Here is a 24,560-nt window from a genome sequence, read left to right as displayed (position 1 = left end):
TAAAGCCAGCATCCTGGTCCTTCCAGTTGCCTGGGAGGGCCTGGTGTTTAGGGGTGTGTGTAGCTGTTTAACTTAAATAAATAACACACCAATGACCAAGACGTTCAAAAAGACGACTCGCTAAAGATGTCAAGGCAAAGATAAGTACAGAAACAATTCATTCTTTGAATCATAATTGTACAACATAATAAGAACGAAGTATCATTCCAAAGGAATTTGTACAAAGGTATCAAAACTATCCCAATTGAATCATTAAATGTTCCAAAGTCGGACTGCAACAAGCTAAACCTCTTTAACCCAAGGTAGAATTCTCACCTACATCCATATAGTCAAGACAACAGATATGTTAGACTTGGCTATGTATGGCAGGCTTCAAAGAACCTATCATTTGTTATCCATGTCAAACTTTAAAAGGATTTAGACTAGCTATTGTCCTATACAAAGTATCCTACATGTTAAACATAACCTTTTATTGTGAGAGGAAGTCGACAACTCCATATCATTTTATGTAATTTCCTTAGTTTAAGCAATGTATGAAAAAAAACCGGCTTAGGTCAGCCAGCAGAAACCTTTAGTTACACGAGTAATATTTAGTAATAGGCATGCTTACCTATCAGCACCCTTTTAAGTGTTATAAAGAGATTGGTATCAAAATGACAGTTAGATTGGACTGCCTAGAAGGTGTCAGCTAGAGTCAAAATGAAGCACATTCTCAATGGTAAAAAAAGCTTTCAAGTCATCCTTTAATTAGTGTCATAACGAATCAATAATAATGTATAACAAAAGTTTTTTAGATAGACTTTTACTCAAGCTTTAGTGAGCACGCCCGAAGTACCTTCAACCAGATTTACGCCATAGTTGGTCAAAAAGATTCCAACCAGATGTAGTGAAAAAAGAACCAATATTAAGCCAACAATCTAAGTATCAAGCAGAAGGTATAAAGTCTGGTTTCAACCAGTTATACCAGACCAAATCGGTATTTACTAGCTATAATGGAAAAACCGAATCTAAGCCCGACAACCAAACAATAGGTGAAGGTCAAATTTGTAAGTCAAAATAGTCTCCCCAAATCATAATATCATAAAAAGCTTAGGTATCTAAAGTACCAGATCATTATCCATAAATGGAGAGCAGGATTAGAAGACCAGATGTAGTGAAAAAAGAACCAGTACCCCCTGCTAGATATAGAGATTTTTGTATTTTCAGTTTTATCAAACCTGGACCAGATCAATAGGTATCAATCGAGTCATCCACTATGCCTATAATTGTCAGACTCATAGTTTATGCCAAAACTCAAGTGCGATTTTTAAGGCAGTATCATTACCAAGAACTAGATGTAGTGTTCATATGCAAAAAAGAGATTTTTGTATTTTCAGTTTTATCAAACCTGGACCAGATCAATAGGTATCAAGCGAGTCATCCACTATGCCTATATTGGTTAGACTCATAGTTTATGCCAAAACTCAAGTGCGGTTTTTAAGGCAGTATCATTACCAAGAACTATATGTAGTGTTCATATGCAAAAAAGACCAGAACTAAGCCAGGCACCCAGGAAACAAGCAGAAGGCAAACAGTAAACACCATAATATATTTTATGGTAGTAACATGACTAAGATGTAGTGGGATAAGTTTTGTAAAACACCAGATCCAAGCCAGATATCCAAGCAAGGTTAGTTTCTTTTTAGGTCAGCACCAGAGCCAAATCCGGCTAATTCCAACCATACACAAGATCAAGCAGAAGGTATAAAGTATGGCTACAATTAGTTATATCATACCATATCAGTAAAATGGAAAACCAGATCCGGCTAATTCCAACCACACCTAAGATCAACCCGAAGATATAATGTTAGACCAGACCAGATCATCAAGTATTAACTCCATTTTCTCTAATTTTCTATAAATTGAATGTATTTATAAACAACTGCAGCTATAAAAAATTGGCAGCATAACCAGTAATACCACCAAACTCTCCATAAGTATCAATTTTAATGCAAAAAAGCATCAGTTTTCCATGATAAGTTTCCATGAATCTCCTCATAACCCACCAGCATATGAACCATCACAAATAAATCAAAGTATCATCCAGTGGTGAGCATAGTTAGTTCAATTTTCCCATATGACCATATTTCAGTAACCATAGACTTGATGCCATTTTTATGTCAAGCAACCAAAAAAACCAGAGTGAGGGTATGTAAGCAGTACCAGGCAGAAAAAACCTCTAATGATGTGTACTTATCAGTGCCGAGGTTTTACCAAACCATATACTTTAACTACGGAAAATCCAAGTGTACAATTCTGCTAATGTTCCAGAGGTAAAAAATCCTTAAAAACCAGTCATATCATCAGGCTTTCAATTTAAAACATCATCAGTATCAAAACCCAGAACAGTATTCATAAGTATGTGAGTCTTGATGCCATTCTTTTATAGAAAAAAGACTAAGTATGTATGCAGTTAGTACCAGACAAGAAGCAAAGAAGCCCTTCATAATGTGAGAAAGTCTGAACTCCAAAAGAACCTCTCTCTTAATAAACTTAATGTTAAAAAATTTGTCTATAATCACCCAACAAAGCAGGGTTTATTTAAATCTTTAAGAGAAAAAACATGTGAGTGAGCAGACGCCACACCGAGATTATCACCAAAGTACCCGGCGAGACCAACTCTAAGTGAAGGGAAGAACCCCTCAACTTTATGTAGTGGAAGAGGCAAGGAAGATTTCCAAAACATATACTCAGTTGCCGAGGTGTTGCAAGCAGCGTGGCATCGATCAATCATAATGAGTGCAAGAGGTATTATAGCTAAGACTGAATCCATGAGCGTGAGGTAGAGAATCCGTGCCAAGCAACCCCTCATAATGCAAGGTCATCAGAACGAGGCCGTGACTCAGTATGAGTGCCACGACAGAGTGTAAAAAACCTAGTAGAAACAATCCAATCTGAAGCCGCCCAGGTAAGAGGCGAAAGGTTGGGCACTAACTAAACCAGGTAAGAGAGTTTTTAGGGGGTTGTACCCACAAGCTAGCCCAAGATCCAATATATTGGTTAATATCAACCCAAGTAAACCAAGTGAGGCTAAATTCACACCCACCAAGCAAAATGTCTTTGTATTTTTATTAAGCCAAGCAAATGGCATAGTAGGCTATCAATAAGTACTATTTTTGAGTTTTTTCTCTGAAATCTTTAGGCTATGAGTAGGTTATGATGGTGAGCTACTGTGACAAAGTGTGTGTGTGTGTGTCAGAGAAAGAGAGAGAGAGAGAGAGAGAGAGAGACTCTTACTCAGTGGTGAGAGAGAATGACCAAATAGGTGGGGATTTAATGGCAAGAGAGAAAAATAGCGAGTACTTTGGCACGCGCACACACACACACATAGAGAATACAATTGGTCCCATAGCCAATGACGAACAAAGTCGAGTAAGTCGAAGCTGACGAATCTAGGACATGGAAAAAATCAAGGGCAGGTGGTGAGCAATTGCATGTTGACAACGACGGAAGGCAAAGTAAACTGTTGACTATGTTGAAAAAACATTGTGCTAAATTTCTCTTAACTTTGTAAGCGTTCTCAATTTCAAATTATAATTTTAAGGTAAATCTCAAAATTTGTGGGTGGGATTACACTACTTAGGTTTTCCCTATGAACTTTGTAAGCATTCTCACCTTCAAATTAGAATTTAAAGATAAATCTCAAAATTTGTAGGTGGAATTACACCAAACCTAAGGTTTTTTAGCACTTCGATACATAGTGCTTCTTCTCAAAACCTTAGAAAATCTATAGATGAGTCTTGAGATTTAGTATATTTGAGTGTTTTTACACTACGCCTCTATAAACTTCACGGGTTTCCTCACCTTCAAATCTAGAATTTGAAAGTTATAGGTGGGATTACACTAGACCTAGCCTTTTTTTGACAACTCAAATACATATTGCTCTTTTTCAAAAACTTGAAAAACTTACATATGAGAAAAGTATATTTGATGGTCTTTACATGATTTTCCTAAAATTTGCCTATAAAATTTGGGGATTTTCCTTTAAATTTAAAGGTTTTTACTAAATTAGGAGGTTGTGATCAAGGGCTCTTAGAGAATCCCACAAAAAATTGAAATTTAAAACACCTACATATGATAGAATTGTAGAGACAAATTTACTATATTGGAAAGTTTTTATATTGAATTTCTTAGATTGCATGTATGATGATGATTGTATGCCTCCCCTTTGATATGTGATTCATCCCTACTAATTTTTCTGAGCTTTGTATGTTTTCTCAACTACAAATCTAGAATTTAGAAGTAAACCTCAAAATTTGTAGGTGGGATTACACTTAATCTAGGTTTTTTTTTGAGCACTTGGATATAGAGTGCTTTTCAATGTTTGTAGTTTAGGATGCCACATATGTCTAGAAGGAGAAGGGTGAGGGTAAGGAAGCTATAAGTAGTTTTCACATGAGGCAAGGTGAGGGCTTGTGTACGGATACAATGGTGTATCCTTATATCTCAAAAGCATATGGCATCATGCAAGTATTTGACATGAGCAAACTAAAATGGCTATCCGGGGGCTCTATAAAAAAAAAAAAATTGTTTGAAAAATATTTTGGTCAACATGTACACCATATGTAAATGTAGCCTCTTGGAATACACTTATGTGGCCCTTGGCCACCCCATTCTTAGGGGTTCTTGCTCTTTGGGGTCACTTTCCAAGGTGACAAATTTACTATATTTACATTAAACTTAGATTTTCTTCGAGCACTTAGGTACACAATGCTTTTTTCAAAATTTGAAAAAACTACCTATGAGAAATTCTAGAGGCAAATTTATTTGATGGTTTTTACACTAAATTTTTCTAAACTTTGTAGGAGTTCGTATCTTTAAATCTATTATTTAGAGGTAAATCTCTGTAGGGTAGATTAGACTGAATGTAGGTTTTTTATAGCACTAAGATACACAATACTTTCTCTCAAAAACTTGAAAACCTACGTATGAGAAATTTTAGAGGCAAATTTACTATATTTGTAGGTTAGATTACAATGAATGTAGGTTTTTTTAGCATATAGATACACAATACTTTCTCCCAAAAACTTGGAAAACCTACGTATGAGAAAGTTTAGAGGCAAATTTAATATATTTGAATATTTTATTTTGTATGTTGGATCACACTAAACCTAGGTTTTTTTTTTGCACTTAAATACACAATATTTTTCCCAAAAAAACTTGGAAATACATATATGATTACAGTAAGCGTAAACTCAAATACATTTCTAGGTGGGCTTGCACTAAACCTAGCTCTTTTTCCAGCATTGGGGTACATAATATCATGTTATAAGAAATGAAATCTTTGAGATTTTTAGTAGGGAGAGGAAGGTGTCGCAGTGCTTTATGCATTATTTGTTGAAGGTGCCATTGATCCAACATCTAATGATGATGATGAAGAGGGAGATTATCCCTCATCTAGACCTTTTGCAAGATGTCTAACACATTAATGCTTTCTTGAAGTGTTGGTTTGTGTGAATGTGGGATGTGTATGGAGATGATCCATTGAAGGCTAGCAGCCCAGCAACATGCTTCGATGTCCATAAACCATTTTCAATCTCTTCCTACATCAAGTTAGGGTCCAATCCCATGGACTCGATAATGTCGAGTCTGATGTATAAGTCATCCAATGAGAAAACATGAGCTATGCTTCTTTTCACCTCTTCTAAAGGCTTGGAATTATCCATCTTTAGCATACCAGCTGGATGTGAGTGCAATCAAGTGGTGATGGTACTCCTCACAAGATGGGCTCATTGGGTGGCAATGGCACTACACATCTTCTTCACTTCCATGGCTAGCTGTATCTCTCAGACGTGGTACACATAGGCATGATCATCTTCCATGTTGACCAAAGATGTGCAGTAGCTCCTTTGAGAAGCTATTTAAGGTTAAATTCTCCTTCATCATGGAGATAGCAGGTCCTCTGTAGCTCTCTTTTTTCTGAGACAATTAGACTCTGTGTGTGTGTGTGTGTGTGTGTGTGTGTGTAGCATGTTTCTTAACAAGAAGCAACTTCTATTGTATGACGAACACCATAAAAGTTGGATACTTCATGAATTGGGAGAAAATCTCAAGAAAAAAGTGTAATGTCACCTACAAACTTTAAAACATTACCTCTAAATTTTAAATTAGAAGGTAAGATAACCTTCAAAATATGAAGGAATTTAGTGTTCAAAGTTTTTTCTGGGAACTGGGGAGGGAGAGAATTAAACAACTACCACCAACCCAGAGAACTATCCAATTAAACAGAGAGAAGGGAGGAGGAGGAGGAGAATAGAAATATTAATGTGTGTGTGTGTGTGTGTTCTTTCCAATAGCTATAAAGAACCTAAAACCATTGAATAAAGGCTAGAAAATCCTACGTAATGTGTGAGAACCTACCAAGCTTGGTATTAAAGGAATATTCGGTGCCTCTTGCTTGTATAGTTTTATTTGAGAAACCATAGAGAGATATTGTGAATCATTTTTTTGAAATTCAAGAGAGTGTATACATGTAGAAAAATAGAATCTATATAGTTTTCCACCCCTTTGTAGTTGTAAGAATAGAAGACATGCATTTTCTAGCCGCAGCAACGCGTTGGTCACATACTAGTGTTTTACTAAGGTCCTTAAAGACGATGGATTTTTCTCTAAAAGAATAGTGTGGCCCTAGTCAAAGTATGGACCACTACAGGAAGCTTCTTGACCAAAGCCATATGGGAAAGTAATTTATTTTTTTCTTGGTTTTGATGGAATGGCTAAAAGAGTCATTATTTATTGGAAACATGGCTACAAGAATGCACTAAAGATGGAGAAGATGAAAAATAAGCTTAAGACCACACTATTGAGTGCGCTAACGCAAAGATAAGGCTTGCCCAAGAATGAGGGGAATATATATACAAGCCCGGGGGGGGGGGGATTCCTTAGCGAGGGAAAAAAGTACATTGGCACTCCTAAGTCGATCCATACCCATACCTACCATAATATGGTAAGGCAATGAACATGAGTTGACACTCATGTATACGAAAGTGTCATATCCTATGTGTGACCAATCCACATGGGGAAGTAAGCCCAAAGTTTTGCAAAATCTTTGAGCTTATCACGAGGCAAAGCATTTGTGAAAAAATCAGAAAGATTGTCTTGCATAGGCACAAAATCCAAGCTGACCTCTCCTAGAGAGAGCCTCTTCATGTGATAATGCGCTTTGTGTGAGCATGGAACATTGGTTCCTTGTGGTGTCAGAGCACTTTGATTGTTTGTGAACATAGTGATGGCATACTACTATTAAACACCCAATCATAAGGTGTTTAAATCAATGCACACAATAGTAGCTCTAAAACGTGCCATGTATTCATCCGAAAGCAAGTAGTGGCCATTAAAGGCTACTTCTTGCTCAGCCAAGATGGTCGTGCGCTACCGAGTAGGAAACAAAAACCACTAATAGACACTCGTGTGTCATAGAAAACAGCCCTATTTGTTTGGAAAAGCATGCAAATCTGGCAATGACATCTCCTTGGGATATAACAACCCAAGTAAATAGTGCCACTCAAGTAGTGAAAAACCACTTAACGGGCTCCAATGCATATACCCTAGCCTATGCAAAAATCTACTCACCTATGAGACTGTATACTATACATATACATATATCAAGCAACCAACAACTTGTTGATGTAGGGCAACATCAAAGTAAATCTCTAGCATCATGAGAGCTAATCTTCAAACATGTCTCCAGACTAGTAGCAATAGCTTTGCAGTCTTCAAGGCCGGACTTACAAAACAATGTGTCAATGTACTTTGTTTATGCCCATTTCCCTTTTCTTTCACATCCATCCAACCGTAGTTTCTTCATTTTGATAATGGTAATAATGCCAACAAGATCCAAGTGCCTGCAAAGCTTCTTGCCAATAAGAGAAATAACGCCACCTAAAGAACTTACCCCAAGTACAAATAGCCAAAGAAATGAAATAATAAATAAGAAATTAAAAAAAGAACACCTTTAAGTTAGGATTCATAGGACAGGATAAAGGAGAGCATTGTCTATACCATACTTTTTAAGGGAAAAGCAACATAGCAAATTTCCCCTTTCCAAACAATGCTATAGTAGTGCAAAAATGCAAGGTTAGGAGCAAAAGTAGACTTTTGTTAATGCTATAGAGATACATACTCAAGGAGAGAGGAAAGGGCTAAGGAAAGGGGGAAGAAAATGGAAACTCTAACAAGATGAAATCGCTCAGGAAAGGCAATGGAAGAAAGAGCATACACATTGCATGCCATCTCGTTATATTGAGAGTAAAAGATCTTTCGACGTTTCATTGTCACTTCTTACTTTTATCCTTCACTTTTTGCATTTTAGATGTTTCAATAAGTTCTCTATTTCCCCCGCACTAGCTTTTCATTTTTACTCTTATCCTTCGCTTTTGCATTTTAAATATTTCAATTTCTCTATTTTCCTGAAATCGTCATGGTCTAAATGGCTAATATACTGGCCTACGTTGTTTATTAACAAGAATCTCGTCAGATGCCTCCGCTCCAAACAAAAGCAAAAACAGTTCCTCTCTCTCCTCTCTCTTCGCTTGCCTTGCATGCTCGCCATCGCCTGGCGCTCTGCATACCCGTGTGCTGCCCATCGCGAGATAACTCGCCCCCCTTGTGCCTCCACCATGCTGCATGGCAGCTTCCTCTGCGCCTCCCATAGCCATGACCACCGCCGCCACTGCCATGCACCTCACTTCCGACCACGACTCAGCATCGTGCAAATCGTGTTCTACGCGGCCTTCCCTCTCTCCCTGTTCACGCTCAACACACAACAGCTGCGCCACCCACACAACGGGCGAGCTCTCGCAGTGAGCTCCTCTCTCTTTCTCTCTGTCTCTCTCTCTCTCTCCGACTTCGTGTTATCGCAACCAGAGAAGAGGTCGGCTATACAAAAGCATGTGCCTTTCTCTCTCGCCTCCACGTGTCTGCTCACCTCTTTTTCACTTCAAATCTATCGAACGCATCTCCCAAGATACCGTTTAATCAACCTGCTTCCAAAATTGGGGCCACCTACTGGCTCTCTCTGTTTATTTTATTCATTTCCTCACGAGATTCCCCAAATCCTTGCATTCAATAACTACCAAGGAACTCAATCCTCCCACCTCTAAAAGTGTTAAGAGGGTCGAACCCACATGGATAGAAGCCGACGATTCGCAACAACCCTCATAACCAACCAACCTTCCACGCGATTAAGAGGGTCGAACCCACATGGATAGAAGCCGACAATTTGCGACAACCCTCATAACCAACCAACCTTCCACGCGATTAAGAGGGTCGAACTCAATCCTCCCACCTCTAAAAGTGTTAAGAGGGTCGAACCCACAAGGATAGAAGCCGACGATTCGCGACAACCCTCATAACCAACCAACCTTCCACGCGATTCCCAGAATCCTTGCCTTCAACAAATACCAAGAAACTCAATCCTCCCACCTCTAAAAGTGTTAGGAGAGGCGAAACCACATGGATAGAAGCCAACGATTCGTGACGACTCTCATAACCAACCAACCTTCACACGATGTTGCTGCAGAGCAGCTGATGGCAAGCATAATAATAATAATTTTATTAAAAAAATCTCACAGCAAGTGGATCGCACGCACACGCTCCTCTGCCCATCACCCTCGAGCATCGTCCTCCCGTCACCTCCTGCACCGTTTACTCTCTCCTTCTCTATGCATGCTTCGACGCCCAAAAAGGAAATTCCCTCCGATTTTATTCCCCTGCTTCGCACATCTCCTTTGATTCAAGTCCTATTTTCTTTTTTAACAATCATAACATCTACTAGAAAAATCAAAAGATATTCCTAATGGCTTTAAAAAAATTAAAAAGTATTCATAATTCAAAGATTCCCTCAATAGCAACAAAAGCGATGCATTAGTCTATAACATGCAGCAACAAGCAATGACGAAGCACATAGATTTGCAACAATATCAGTAGGACATGAGGACAGATACAACTTTGTGTGTGTGTGTGTGTGTGTGTGTGTGTGTGTGAGAGAGAGAGAGAGAGAGAGAGAGGACACTTTAAATAGAAGAAAACGTTAAAAGAAAAATAAAAGAAAAGAGAAACACAAATATACAATGTGAAGTAGACCATCTTTTTATATTGACACAAAAGGTCATTTGACTTTCCACCTTCGTATGTCTTTTGACTTTCCACTTTTATGTGTCTTTTCATTTCCTAGACTCACCCTTCACTTACGCACTTAATATGTTTTGAAAGACCTTTTTTTTCCGAGATTAGGGAGACCTAATGGCAATATCTTTCAAAATTCAACGTAATTTTTTCCACTCGTTCGGTGAATTTATCATATTCTCATGTTCATATGATATTTATATGATATGATATGATATTTCGTGGAGGAGAAAGAGTGCATTGAAACATACATGTCCATTGGGCTTTTGCATTATATGAGGCTACCATCATTTTCCTCTTATTATGACTATGAGATACACATGCATTCAAAGTGTCAGGCATGTGTGTGTTATGCAATGCTTTTTCATATGGATCGTGATTCATCGTGAATATGAATCTTCACTATAGCTTTCGTAAGCGTTTTGGGATCCTTGGTTTTAACATATTTTTGAAGCCCAGAAGTTAACCCACAGATGAAACCAAGCACATAATGGAAGGCATCTAGAGCCTCCATCTTGAGGATAACCTCTCTATAATGCGAGATATACTCAAGCAATTTCTTATGCTGATGCATAAATTTATACTTATCTTATGGAGTCCACTTTCTTTCCTCTTCATTAAGTAGCAAAAATTCTTTTCTAAACACATCCTCAAAGGCAGTATGTGCACGGTATGATGCGATTCTCCTTGAACAACATCCACCATTCATAGGTTTTACCTTCTAGTGTTAAAATAGTTTGTACTGCTTTGACTGCATCTGGAGTTCGATGAAGATTATATACCATTTCATTTACTAAGAAAAATATTTACCACATGCCATGTGTCAAGTTAGCAATTTGAAAAGGTAACAAAGGATAAATTATGTTTTAATTTCGTGGAAATCGGGCATGGCAAAAAGAATCATCCCAAGGAAAAATTTGATACCAAGGGTAAAGAAAAATCTGTGTACATGGTGCAATTGCTTCCCCTGGAATCCTCTCTCGCTATACCAAAGTGTAAGTAACACGTACCAAAGCGGTTCATGAGTGCTATATTACGGCCTCTATGTGGCAACTTACTTTTAGACCACACAAGCTTGTGAGAATACATGGGACTATCCAAGGTCGCAAGGTGAGAATCCAAGTAGATGGTGGAGCATCTCACAATTTCATTGACTTTTAGTTAGTGAAATGTCTCAATCTATCCAAATCCCTAGTTCCCACCGCTATAAGGTAGCTATGCTAAATGGCCATGATGCTAAAGTGGGGAATACACAAGTTCAGAGTGTGCCCCCTTGAGATTCAAGGGTATTAGACGAGTAAAAGATCTTTCGACGTTTCATTGTCACTACCTTTTCATTCTTACTCCTATCCTTCACTTTTGCATTTTAGATGTTTCAATAAGTTCTCTATTTCCCTGCACTACCTTTTCATTCTTACTCTTATCCTTCACTTTTGCATTTTAGATATTTCAATAAGTTCTCTATTTTCCTTGAAATCGTCATGGTCTAAATGGCTAATATATTGGCTCTCTCTGTCTATTTTATTCATTTCCCCCCAAATCCTTCCCTTCAATAACTACCAAGGAACTCAATCCTTCCACCTCTAAAAGTGTTAAGAGAGTCGAACCCACATGGATAGAACCAACGATTCGCGACAACCCTCATAACCAACCAACCTTCCACGCGATTCCCCGGATCCTTGCCTTCAACAACTACCAAGAAACTCAATCCTCCCACCTCTAAAAGTGTTAAGAGAGGCGAAACCAATGGATAGAAGCCAACGATTCGCGATGACTCTCATAACCAACCAATCTTCCACGCGATGTTGCTACAGATGATGGCAAGCATAATAATTTTATTTAAAAAATCTCACAGCAAGTGGATCACACACACACTCCTCTGCCCATTACCCTCGAGCATCGTCCGCCCGTCACCTCCTGCACCCGTTCGCTCTCTCCTCTATGCATGCTTCGACGGTCGAAAAGGGAATTCCCTCCGATTTTATTCCCCTACTTCTCACATCTCTTTGGATTCGGCTCCTATTTTCTTTTTTAACAATCATAGCATCTACTAGAAAAATTAAAAGATATTCCTAAAGGCTTTAAAAAAATTAAAAATATTCATAATTCAAAGATTCCCTCAATAACAACAAAAGCGATGCATTAGTCTATAACATAGCAACAAGCAATGACGAAGCACATAGATTTGCAACAATATCAGTTGGACATGAGGACTGATACAACTGTGTGTGTGTGTGTGTGTGTGTGTGTGTGTGTGTGTGTGTGTGTGTGTGTGTGTGTGTGAGAGAGAGAGAGAGAGAGAGAGAGAGAGAGAGAGAGAGAGGACACTTTAAATAGAAGAAAACGCTAAAAGAAACGAGAAACACAAATATACGATGTGAAGTCGACCATCCTTTTATATTGACACAAAAGGTCTTTTGACTTTCCACCTTGGTATGCCTTTTGACTTTCCACTTTCATTTGTCTTTCATTTCCTAGACTCGCCCTTCACTTACGCACTTAATATGTTTTGAAAAAACTTTTTTTTCCCGAGATTAAGGAGACCTAATGGCAATATCTTTCAAAATTCAACGTAATTTTCCCACTCGTACGGTGAATTTATCATATTCTCATGTTCGTATGATATTTGTATGATATGATCAAACATGCTTACCATGCTTATTCAACAAGAATATTTGAGTGTGTCTAACCTTGGATAATAATAGGCATGTTTTCATGTGTTTTACATAGTGTATGTGTATATGCATGTGTGTGACCATGAGCAACAAACTTGCATATTGCACACATTATTATTTTCATTACAAGCACGTCGTTAAACAAGAACCCCTTCAGACCACAATCATGGCAATGAAATTTATGCCGAAGCAACAAACCTCTGCCAATTTTAATTCATGTCGGAGATGGCATACGAGAATTTCAAATAATGATAATGGAAGAATCTGCGATTAAGCAAACCATACATTACGGACTTACAAATAATCCTTAAATGTATCCATAATTGATGTGATGGGGAGTTATAAGCGCCCATTGATATAACATGAGACAAGCATAGCGTCTTTTTTGGCCTCCCTAGCCAAGGCCCACTTGATGTGTCTCAACGGCAGTTCAATTCTCTCTCTTCCTTCTAACCCTAAAAGGTTTCCTCTCGCTTCCTCTTGACCCTAAAAGTTCGCTCTCTCTCTCTCTCTCTCCATACATTACACCCCAACTACAAAACCATGTTCTTTGCCAAAAGTGGACACAGTACTCACCCTTATATGCTTGAGCATATCTCCTTGTCGGTGATACGCAATATCACAGCCATTTGGCTCAGCTCCCACTCCCTCCGATGTGAGATGGGGCGTTGGGGCAACGAAGAAGAGTCCCATCGACTATGGACATTATGCTCACTACAAGTTCGAGAATCCGAGCACCACACGCTACTAGAGTGCTCAAACTTCTGCTCACATCCGAACTTGCTTTCCTCACATTTTCAGCCATGGCCTAGACCTACATACTCCCTCTCCAACGAGTGTAGGCTCTCCATTGCAACTCTCATCACCACGATCTTTGGGCATCGAGCCACTTATCACCCCTACACATAGTACATCACATGTATCTTTGATCCCATTTGACCTCCAAGGACGATAATAATCTCTCTCTCTCTCTCTCTCTCTCTCTCTCTCTCTCTCTCTCTCTCTCTCGCAACAAGACCCTTCTGTCTTTTCTTTCTAAACTAGTCGTCCAACTCAATTTGCACACATGCAAAATAAAACGATTTGAGCTTCAGTTTGTAAAACACAAAATTTGTTTCTGACTGAAGAGTATAAAGAGGCATTCTCTAAACATTTCAAAGAAAATCAGATAATTCATAAATCTATCAGTAAAACAATGGTTCGTCGTTCATTAGAAAGCCACGATAGCAAACGAGACAATTTACAAAGCTGTCAACAAAACAATGGCTCTTTCTTCATTATGAAACTATTAAGCGAAGTAACTTCCCCGAGAATTTGAAAGACTTCTCTGTCTCTTGCAGACACCTGTTCTTCTCGTCCCTTGTCCAATTCTGAAACCAAAAAGATAGCAACCATGACAAACCTTTCTACCGCAAATTCTAGATTTAACAAGGTAAAGGCTCTCAAATAGCTCATTAAATGTTGATAAAGTCCTTTGCACTCCATAAGTGCATGATGTTAGAAGTCATCCAAATTTGTTAGCATGAATGAGATCTAATCCATAGGTTCCCTTAGGTGTGTGACACACACACGCACATAGATATATGGAGCGCATATGTGTGTGTGTGTGTGTGTGTGTGTGAGAGAGAAAACAAAGAAAATTTCAATGCTTCACATGCAAAGGTAGGTCCACTAAGTATAAAAGATGAAACATTCAAGTGTGCGCCTATCTCACTTCTTCACTAAGGGCTTGCTTTAGAAAGCTAAAATTACCTCAGAGACTTTATTAAGCTTCTCCTTTACAGCAGCAAGAATCTCTTTCAAGTCTCCATCCCACTTGTAAAACTCAAGCTCCCGACCACCCAGCACCTTGTCAGCAACCTGAGACGGGAGTTTATCACAGCAATTAAGCGTAATCTACCCAAGAGAATCCATGCCGTTGTAATTAAAAACGATACCTGTCTCCCAATCATGCGACCCCCTGCTGAATGTGCAAAATACACATTGTAGAAGTGGCATATAAATGCAGGAGGGTCCTTCTCGGCCAACTCTTTCAACAAAGCTGAGTAAGTTAAACCAGGTTCACCAGGTTCTGGTATTTCATGGCCCTGTTCTTTGAACCACTCAATGTCCTTGGCAAGAGCTTCAGCCCTTTCCAATCCCGTGTTTCTAAATTCTGCATCTGTAAATATAGATAGAAGTCTTGACAATGATGAATGAAGAGTTCAGAATTCCTCAAAGTAGGAAATTAAAATCAATCAATCAAAGTTTGCATAGGAACATGATGACACACAAAAGACACCGCCATAACATGTGGTTTCGAAGGTAGAACTGTAACCTACAAGTCACTAACAAGGCGGTGTGTAAGGTGCAACGGAATGAATGTTTGAACTTTGCTCAAGATGAGTGCTCCGAACTGTGCTCAAGGTTCCTTTTGTTCTTATGGAAGGGAGAGCCTTCCGTTCTTAATGAGAGAGTGCAATGGACACAAACAAAGTGAGTGGACACTGTGCGTGCAAGTGTATGAGACGGAGAGATAGAGAGAGAAGAGAATACGACACCAGAGACGTTGTAAAACCCTCCTCCGAAGGCCCTACTCTCGTCGGCGAGAGTGGTATATTATTGATTGCACAAACTGGCACAAACTGAATGCATGTGAATGATGCAAGTCTAGGATAGGTCGATGTCGACGACGGGGATGGCGAGACCGACGCTATGGCTGAAATCGGCTACTCCTTATCTGCTGAAATCTGCTGTTTTGGTACTGCTGTCCAAAAACGCTAATGGCTGAAATCTATCGCTGATTCGCTGCTGTCCCAAAAACGCTGATGGTTGAATTTGCCTGGCACCAAAAACGCTGAAATGGGCTGGTTCTTAATGGCTGAAAACTGGTTCTTAATGGCTGAAATCTGCTGGTCTTTATGGCTGGAAACTGCTGGTCTTTAGGGCTGAAATCTGCTGGTCTTCATCTGCTGAAAATCGCAATGGCTGAGGCTGCAACTGGAAATGCTAGGGCTTCTGAAAAACGCCAGGGCTGCAAAGCCTTCTTGGAGGAAAAACGCTAGCAGACTGGGATCTTTGGCGATGCTTGCTTGGAAAAGAAAACGCTAGGCTCAGTTCTTCTAGATGAAAAACGCTAGCAACTGAAGTTCTTGCTTGGAGGAGAAACTGCAACCAAGGTTCTTGCTGAGAAGTTGCCTGTTGAGCACTGGTGCTCCTGCTGCCTCTTCTGCCAGAAAGTGCTAACTTTGGTTTGCTTATATACAAACTTAGCAAAATTGCCCTCCTACTTCTCAACAAAAGTCACTAAAAAATAATAAGTGAAAAATGTCAAAAATAGGGAAAATAGGCCTATGCACTGTAAAAATGCTACTGATGGGATCTAACTGGAATCTGATAGTCATGTTGTGTGCAACCAGAGGATATGCATCTAATCTAAGTGTCTGGATATGCACCGTCTGCGAACAGACTCACAAAAGTACCATATCACTTCCTATTCTAGACTGACTTGACTGAACTGAACCCTTGTCGTGCTGTAGCTTGTCCACGGACACATAGGGTTGGATGTGTCACGTGACACGGTGAATCAACAACATAACCACGACTGAACTGAGCACAGTAAATACTTGAACTTGAAAGAGAATCACAACTGAGAAAACTTGAGACGAGACACGGTGGAGCTCAAAGACAAATTTATTGACTTTATCTCAATCTGTCGTGAGTTTGCGACAAAGGAGTAAAGTGGCTCCTCGTACGCATTGCACCACCAGACTCAACCTGCTGAATCGACATGCACTTTTTTAATAGTCGCAGCTAGACCAAAAGCCGCAAGGCAAAGCTCTAAAGTATATGCCAAGTCCTCCATCCACTTCGCATTAACAGAAGGATAGTTCTTGAACTTGACCAAGTATTTTGGAGATTTTGCTGAAATTTCTGCCTTTTGGCAAGATTGATGCATATAATACACTTTGGAGACATTGCTGATGCAAAATTTTGTATGATAAATTGTGGTTTTACCTCCCACGTGTGAGATTGTCGAGAAATTGCAAAAATTTATTGTTGATTCATGTATCAAAAATCAATAAGCACTTTTATGTATGCAATACATGCGTCAGGTAACTCTCATCAAGTTATTGAATTGCTGAATATTCATGTTGCAGTTGTTCTAGAGATCATATGTAGATCTGGGACTATTGCAAATGCATTTTTGGTAATATTGCTGAAGTGGGAGTCACTCGTCGACGTTGCATACGTGTTTTGAATGCTGAAATTTCAGCTTCTTTGCTGAAAATTATCACTTTTACTACTGTATATGCATTTGGACACAGTGGCAGTGATCCTTGCTCTCTAACTTGCTCGGAAATTTGATTGTTCTTGGCTGAATAATCAGCTGGTTATTTGTTGTCAAACAAATTACAACATTTGTGTCTTTAGTGCATTGTTAAATTGTGGCCGCTAATGCTTCTAGTAGCAGTCACACTAAACCCCTTCTTGAAATCAAGAGGTTTGACGGCACTGGCTTTGATCTGCGGAAGAACAAATAGAAGGCATTTTGTTTCTCAAAGATTGCGATGATGCGCTCTTGGAAACTAAGGCTGTAACCATGCCAGATGAGGATTGGGCTAGACTCAATACGAAGGCCATTGCATACATTAAAATGGTTGTGTCTAATGATGTACATATGGACATTAACCGTTTTGATACAGCTTATGCTATATGGAATAAGCTAAAGGACACTTACGAAAATACAACTCCTGTGAATCAAGTGCACCTTATGCGTAAACTTATGGACATGGAGTTGGATGAGTCTAAGCCAGCATCTGAGCATTTGAGTGCTTTCACAAGGATTTCGAGTCAATTGCAGGATTCAGGTCTGTCAGACTTTAATGATAAATTAAAGGCTATTTTCTTGTTGATGACCTTGCCTAATAGTTGGAAATCTTTGGTTGTTTCACGTAGCAACAACCCTGTTTTAACCTTTGATGGTATTCGAGGCTCTATCTTGAATAAAGAAATTAGGAGGAAGTCTAGTGGTAAAAGCAGTGGCTCAGCTTACCAAATTAGAGGTAGATCCGAAAAGAGGGGAGATAGCGCCAGTAAAGGGCTGTCTGTTTCTTCCTATTTGCCTCGTCTCGCTTCTTCTTTCTGCATTTTGATTCTCTGTGCCCTTTCTTGTGGCAATGGTAACATTCAATGTCTTTATTCTTCTTCTTCTTCTTCTTACCTTTACCTTTCTTGTTACCTCCTTGAACTATCAAAACTCCTTCTGCATCAACAGCACCTCCGGCTCGGAATGCAGAGTGCCCCTCAATCTGTCCAAGGAAAGGGAGAATCTCGTCCCAAGTGGGAAAAGAGGTACGTCCAAATATGAGTAAACTCTGAAAGTAGGGATCAAAGCCTGGGGGAAGCTTGGATAGTAAGAAGCCAGCCATGCGTGCCAAGGTGATGTCACCTCCGGCAGAGACAAGGTTGTCCCGGAGTTCCCGCATGCGGCGGGTCAACCCATCGAGTGAGTTGAAATCCTTGAACTGGAGGTTGTACAACTCCCGTTCAAGTGTGATCTATCTGGCAAACGAGGTCTCGTCAAACTCGTCAAGAATCCGTTTCCACAATGGATGTGCATGCTTCTCTTTGGAAACTTCCTTCGTGATGCGATCCGAGAGATTCATCATAAGAAAGGTGTTGTCACGTGACACATCCAACCCTATGTGTCCGTCAAGTCAGTTTAGAAAGAAAGTGATCTTGCACTTTTGTGAGTCTGTTCGCAGACCGTGCATGACCAGTCACTTAGATTAGATGCATATCCTCCAATTGCACACAACATGACCATCAGCATTACCATCAGAATCCATCGGGAGCATTTTCCAATGCACAGAACCTATTTTCCCTATTTTTGACATTTTTCACTTATTTATTAAGTGACTTTTGTTGGGAACTAGGTAGGGCAATTTTGCTAAGATAATATATAAGCAAACGGAGCTAGCACTTTCTGGCAGAAGAGGCAGCAGGAGCACTCGCTCAACAGGCAACTTCTCAGCAGAACCCCCGGATGCCCTAGCGTTTTTGCATAACAGCAGGAAGCTAGCGTTTTTGGACCAGATCAGCCAACGTTTTTGCTCTTGCAGATCCCTGGCGAAAGCAGACCAAGCAGAAGCCCCAGGATTAGCAGATTCTCCACAGCAAGACCATTTTCAGCCCTAGCATTTTTGCATCTGCAAGACACTTCAGTGTTTTTGCAGAACTTCGCGACGGAATCTCCACAAGCATCAGTGTTTTCAGTTTCCAGCAGTCAGTACCCACAGTAGAACCCCCGAACCTCGCAGATCTCACCTTCCCGCAGCAGATCCTCGCCGCACGGTCAGATCACGCGAAGTTTGCAGATTCAGCCCGGAAAGCGCAGATTTCAACATCTGCGTTTCAGCGCGTCATCGTCGCATCGTCGCCATCGACATCGTCACCGACATAGAGTCAAAATTCAGCAGATAAAGATTTGCGGATTTCAGCCCTTAGCATTTTCAGATCTCAGCCCGTCTCATTGTCGTTCTCATCGTTGTCGACATCGTCAACAAGTCCAAAGCATTGTAGAGATTTGTGCAATCAATAGTTGACCGCTCTCGCCATAGAGAGTGGGGCTTCCGGAGGAGGGTTTGACAACATTCTGGTGTCGTATTCTTCTCTCTCTATCTCCCAGTCTCAGCACCTTCATTCACAATGTTCACCACTTTGTTTGTGTCCATTGCACTCTCTCACTAAAGGAACGGAAGGCTCTCCCTTCCGTAAGTAAAAGGAACCTTGAGCACAGTTCAGAGCACTCATCTTGAGCAAAGTTCAACATTCATTCCTCTGCACCTTACATTGGTATCAGAGCTTTGGCAGTGTTCTGTATCACTCAAGGAAAGAACCATAGAAATTTTTTTTGCTTGTTGCGGTCGCACGTAACCCAAGTCCACTTGGGCGTGTCGATTCCCAGAGATCGACCTGTCCACCCATCCATATCCGCTCTACTACGGACAGAGAGAATTTCACTTCGTCAGGAGCGAGCCAAAACACCTCCAACCTACCTGAGCCAGACATAAGCTGAGGCCGCTTTATCTCCCTCCATGAACCCGAGCTCTGAAAGGATCCCAAATACCAGTAGACGGTAGGGTATCAATACCAACCATACCAATTTAGGCGCCACGCCTCTTCAATGCTCAGCACCAGGTGTTTAGGTAAAGCCAAGACAAAATCCCCCACGCGTTAGCCGTGTAGGTCATTCAACCCCCGACGCACTAACCGTGTAAATGAGCCTAACAAAAAGAAGAAGACCTAGGCAACACCCTCGATCTAGCAAATCCCCAGGTCAATGACCCTTTAGTTTAAGACTAAGAGATGTATGTGATCCAAGTCTTGTAGCGACGTTGCCATGAGAAACATAACATATGAGTCCAATCACAATAGCACTTTCCATATGCACAAACAATCTTTTCCATGCAGTCAGATTGTACAGGGTCTCTATCTTTACACGTCCACCATAAACTATCTAGATCACTTCATGATTCATTCCCAAAGATATAAACCATAAACCATAATCCAATCACATCACACGACCCAACTTGGGTGAGGCACGACCAATCCTGCATAACCACTTTAGAACATAACATGTCTGCAAAAATTTCGGCAACATTTCAATAGCATAACCATATCCAAGAAAAAAAAACCATGAACCACACCGGCTTCCATCATAAAATTTCAACTATAATCCATGAGGGAATTTCAGCCCTTAACCATATATTGTAACCACATTGAACCAACTCTCACACTTGGAGTTTGACATAACCCCTACAATCAATCGGAGTCTACACATATATAACCCTTAAGACATGATTCTTTCATGCATAAAAGGAGTCCGACCAACAACTAATCATGATATAAAAATCTTTTTTTGACAACATCCAACCATGCAAAGTTGATGCATCATATCTGCACTTCACCTCCCTAGCACATAGAGCTAGATTTGACCTAGAAAATGGAAAGCAGTCATAACCATGCATATGAGGCATCCACATCAATTCATGAGTTCCCATACATCATATAATAACATTCCATCACAATAAACATGATGCAAAACAGCTTTGACCTTTAGGTCAACAATAACCAATAACTTCACACATATGCAAAAAACAACTTTTTTGGCATTTTCGGGACCGTGCAAAACACGCAAATGGAAGTATTTGACCTCAAACCAATGCATCAAGCTCAGCTCTATAATATAGACTATCACATCATTTTACCCATATGGTACTTACACAACAAACGGTAATCCAAAAAGAAAGTCACTTTAATCATATTTGCCTATGCGGTTCGGGATGTCTAACCATATACTCTTACATAAGTTTATGGCCATCTAATAGTTGAAATCAACTCACCAAAACAAACCATAAATCATACATAAACAGCTCGGTTAACTCACGATGTCATATGGTACCCCCTTGGTAGCGCCCCTACACGTTGATAGACCGCTTTTGGCGTGTACAAAGTAGCGTTTATATGCATGGTCATATGTACAAAAAGATGTAAATACATGCATTTGGGAGCTTTGCAAAGTGGTTTCAAGTTCGGAAAAAGGTGCAACGTGTGCACATTGTAAATATGCGTGCTTGCGTGTCGGCAGTCGAGCATACGTATATGCCTGGAGAGGGTATCGGGGCCTTGGATATGGTTCTAGGTTGCTTATTTTGGCTTGATATAATGTGTTTGAGCTTTCTAGAATGTAAATAATGCAAGTGACAAGTGTGGGTACTCTCATTCCGCTCGAGAAGTTTGACAGATGCGGTAACTGTCTATTTGCGGCGCCTGATCTGCAGTGATACGTGCATCGCCCTAGAAGTGGTCAAAAATGGAATGTGGAGATGTGGAAATGTGCTTTGGAATTCGAGGATCAAGCGTGCGAAATTTGGTGAATTTTGGAGTCCGTTTGGGGTTTTTCTTGCGAAAAATGCAAGCCAGGAGTCAAAACTGGCCAAAACTGGGCCAATGAAGGTCAAAAAATGGTCAAAAAAGGTGTGAAATGGCTTCAAATTGCCACATCAATGACGCTGCCGTGAGTGCTTGGGCTGCAGGAGCATTTTGGAAGCCAAGTTTTGACACTTTCACCTCTCTGTGTGGGGAAGGAAGCAGGGTTCCTACAGGTGGTCTAGTGCAATTCCGTTGCGTTCCCATCCTGTTTTCGAGTGTATGGAGGAGTGAATGAGAGCTTTCTCTCTTCAATTTTACACTTGGGAGAGTCTATGGAAGTTCTGAGGTTTCCATGGATGTGTGTGTGCAAGGAATTGAGGGAAGAAGGTGCGGCTTTCTGCAAGACTATGTGACCCTGTATCGGTGCCATTAGGGTTGGCGCTACTCCAAAGAGTCCAACAGAGTGGAGTTTGGTGAAGGCTTTGCAATGGTTTGAGAGTGGCCTTTTGTGGCTGGAGTTTTTGGGTTTTTGATTGTTTTTCTTGTATATTTTGGTCACCATCAAGCGTGATTTCCAATGTTGATCACCTCGACTCACCTTGTAGTGTCTGCGGGTAGGCAAGGGCTTGTAGGTCGAGGCGTTTGGAGTTTGAGTTGAGCTTGTGGGTAGAATTTTTTAGGAAGCTTTTGAGTGGTGGTGAGTGAGGTGAGGAATTTAAATAAATTCTTTGTATTGTGATGAGTTTTCTGGGTGTGTGAATGTGCACACGACATCTTTTGCTCCATCATCCTTTGGCGATCCTGCTGGGGAGCGGAAATTTGCCAGTTGTGTACCCAGGTGAAGCGGTTTTGCTGTGAAGTTCGAGATTCATTGAAGAAAAGTGATGGTTTGGTTGAGGTGCAAGACTTCAACTTTTGTGGAGTTACTCACGCAAGGGAGATGCGACTCCGAAGAGATGGCTTATAGTCCGCCAGTGTTCACAGGGAAGGAGGATGTAAAGGACTGGATTGCGGATTTCGAGTGGCATACACTTGGTATGCACATTGTGAATGACGAAGCCAAGCTTCATGTATTTCCTCTCGCACTCAAAGGAGAAGCTCGGGAGTGGTTTGAAGGTTTAGAGGAAGAAAAAAAGCAAACATGGGAGCAGGTGAAGCTGGCAATTTTTGACAAGTTTGGAAAGAAACTAACCGCAACAGAAGCGACAACAAAATTGAGAGGTTTGCAGCAAGATGTTCATGCTAACTTTAAAGAGTTTTTGCAACACTTCAAAGGGCTTTGGGTTCAATTAGAGGCGGCATCCCAAGTACCTCCAGGGGATTTCTTTAAAGTACGTCAGTTTATGGATTGTCTCCATCCAAGTGTAAGGGAGAAGGTCGATCAAGATGAGCCTGCTACATTTGAAAGAACTGTGGAAATTGCCGAGGCCAAGAGCAAGAAGATCAAGAGAAGGTGGGAGCAAGGCCTGACACATACTGAGCCAGTTGTAGTGCAACCAATGGTCCCTGTGACAACGGATAATAGAGTGGAGCGAGTGGTTCAAGGTCCAGATCCTGTTACAGCCCGGGTTCTACATGATCTTGCCAGTCAGTTGCAAGAATTAAGAATTAACATAATGAATAAAAACCAAAGAGAAGAGCGGCCAGCTGGGAGAGGTAGGGGACGAAGGCTACAAGAAAGATGCTACAATTGTGATGAAGAGGGTCACTACGCCCCTGATTGTCCTGAACCACCAAGAGAGAGAGGAGGGATATACACCTTATATGGACGTGGTCGAGGAAGAATAGAAGAAAATCATCAAGAGCGGGCACTAGAAGCACCGTCGCCACAACAACCACCACAACTATTGCCTGGAAATGGAGAAGGTAGAGCTATCAACATCATTACCCTTGAGCATCAAGATGTAGATGTTTTGGCCAATGAGAGAGCTAGGCATGAAAGGGAGAAAGAGACAGAAGAAGAGAGGAAAACAAGGGCAAGAAAAGGAAAGGCTAAGGTAGAAGACAAACCAGAAAGTAGCAAGAGGCGGCGAAGAAGGAAAATTGGTCCAAAGGACTACCTCCTTGGCTAAGGTGTTGAAGACTATGATATTGTCGACGACATACGAAATCAAAAGGCAAATATATCTTTTGGTCAGTTGGTGGCTTTGAATGCTAAATTGAGGAGGCAGTGGACCAAATGTGTGAGTACGCGGCTTCCTTCCAAGAAGGAAAAGCGTCAAAGCATGGTGTCATCTTTGAGGGTTGGTCACCCAGTGGATATGGTGCCAATAGTTGAAGCTATGCTGGGAAAGAAGACGGAAGTGCAAGCATATATGGATAGTGGTGCCCAGGTGTGTGTCATGACCGAGGCTATCATGAAGGAAGCATGCGTTAAGATGTCAGTGAATGCTTCGATCCGTATGAGGATGGCCAACCACAAAAAGGCAAGGTGTCTTGGAATAGCTGAAGATGTGAAGATAAAAGTCTTGGGGATTGAGTGCTTGGTTGATTGCTACGTGATGCAAGCGGGTGAGAATGCTTATCCGATCATTTTAGGGAGGCCATGGCTTATAATTCTTGGTGCTAAGCAGGATTGGGGCACGGGCTTGATCACCATCCCCGACAAAGAGAAAGGAAGGACCATTGTCTACAACATGAAGACACACGAGAACCGTACACAACCCCTATTGGAGATGCAAGATACAGATTTGACAGAAACTACGTCATACAATAGTGATGCGTCGTCTACGACATCAGAAGAAAGTGTAGAGGAAGGATTGATGCAATTATGTCCTGATCTTTTTGGGATAAGTGTTGAAAAGG

The 24,560-nt window shown here is 40.7% G+C and overlaps 1 protein-coding gene across 1 annotated transcript in view; it reads right to left on the bottom strand.

Moving 5' to 3' along the window:
- Window positions 1-13,965: 13,965 nt before the first annotated feature.
- Window positions 13,966-24,560, bottom strand: part of LOC147427988 (heme oxygenase 1, chloroplastic-like) — a 40,660-nt gene continuing 30,065 nt past the window's right edge. The window contains exons 2-4 of the mRNA XM_086497623.1: window positions 14,777-15,000; window positions 14,592-14,699; window positions 13,966-14,209 (exon numbers count right to left, since the gene is read on the bottom strand). Coding sequence (XP_086353749.1) covers window positions 14,117-14,209; window positions 14,592-14,699; window positions 14,777-15,000 — 425 coding nt within the window. The 3' untranslated portion in view covers window positions 13,966-14,116. The remainder of the gene's footprint in view (window positions 14,210-14,591; window positions 14,700-14,776; window positions 15,001-24,560) is intronic.

Source organism: Adiantum capillus-veneris, chromosome 23 (genome assembly GCF_014529385.1).
Source record: "Adiantum capillus-veneris isolate H3 chromosome 23, ASM1452938v2, whole genome shotgun sequence".
Classification (NCBI taxonomy): Eukaryota; Viridiplantae; Streptophyta; class Polypodiopsida; order Polypodiales; family Pteridaceae; genus Adiantum; species Adiantum capillus-veneris.
Note: the sequence above shows the minus strand (reverse complement) of the source record. Positions and strands in the feature narration are given on the sequence as shown.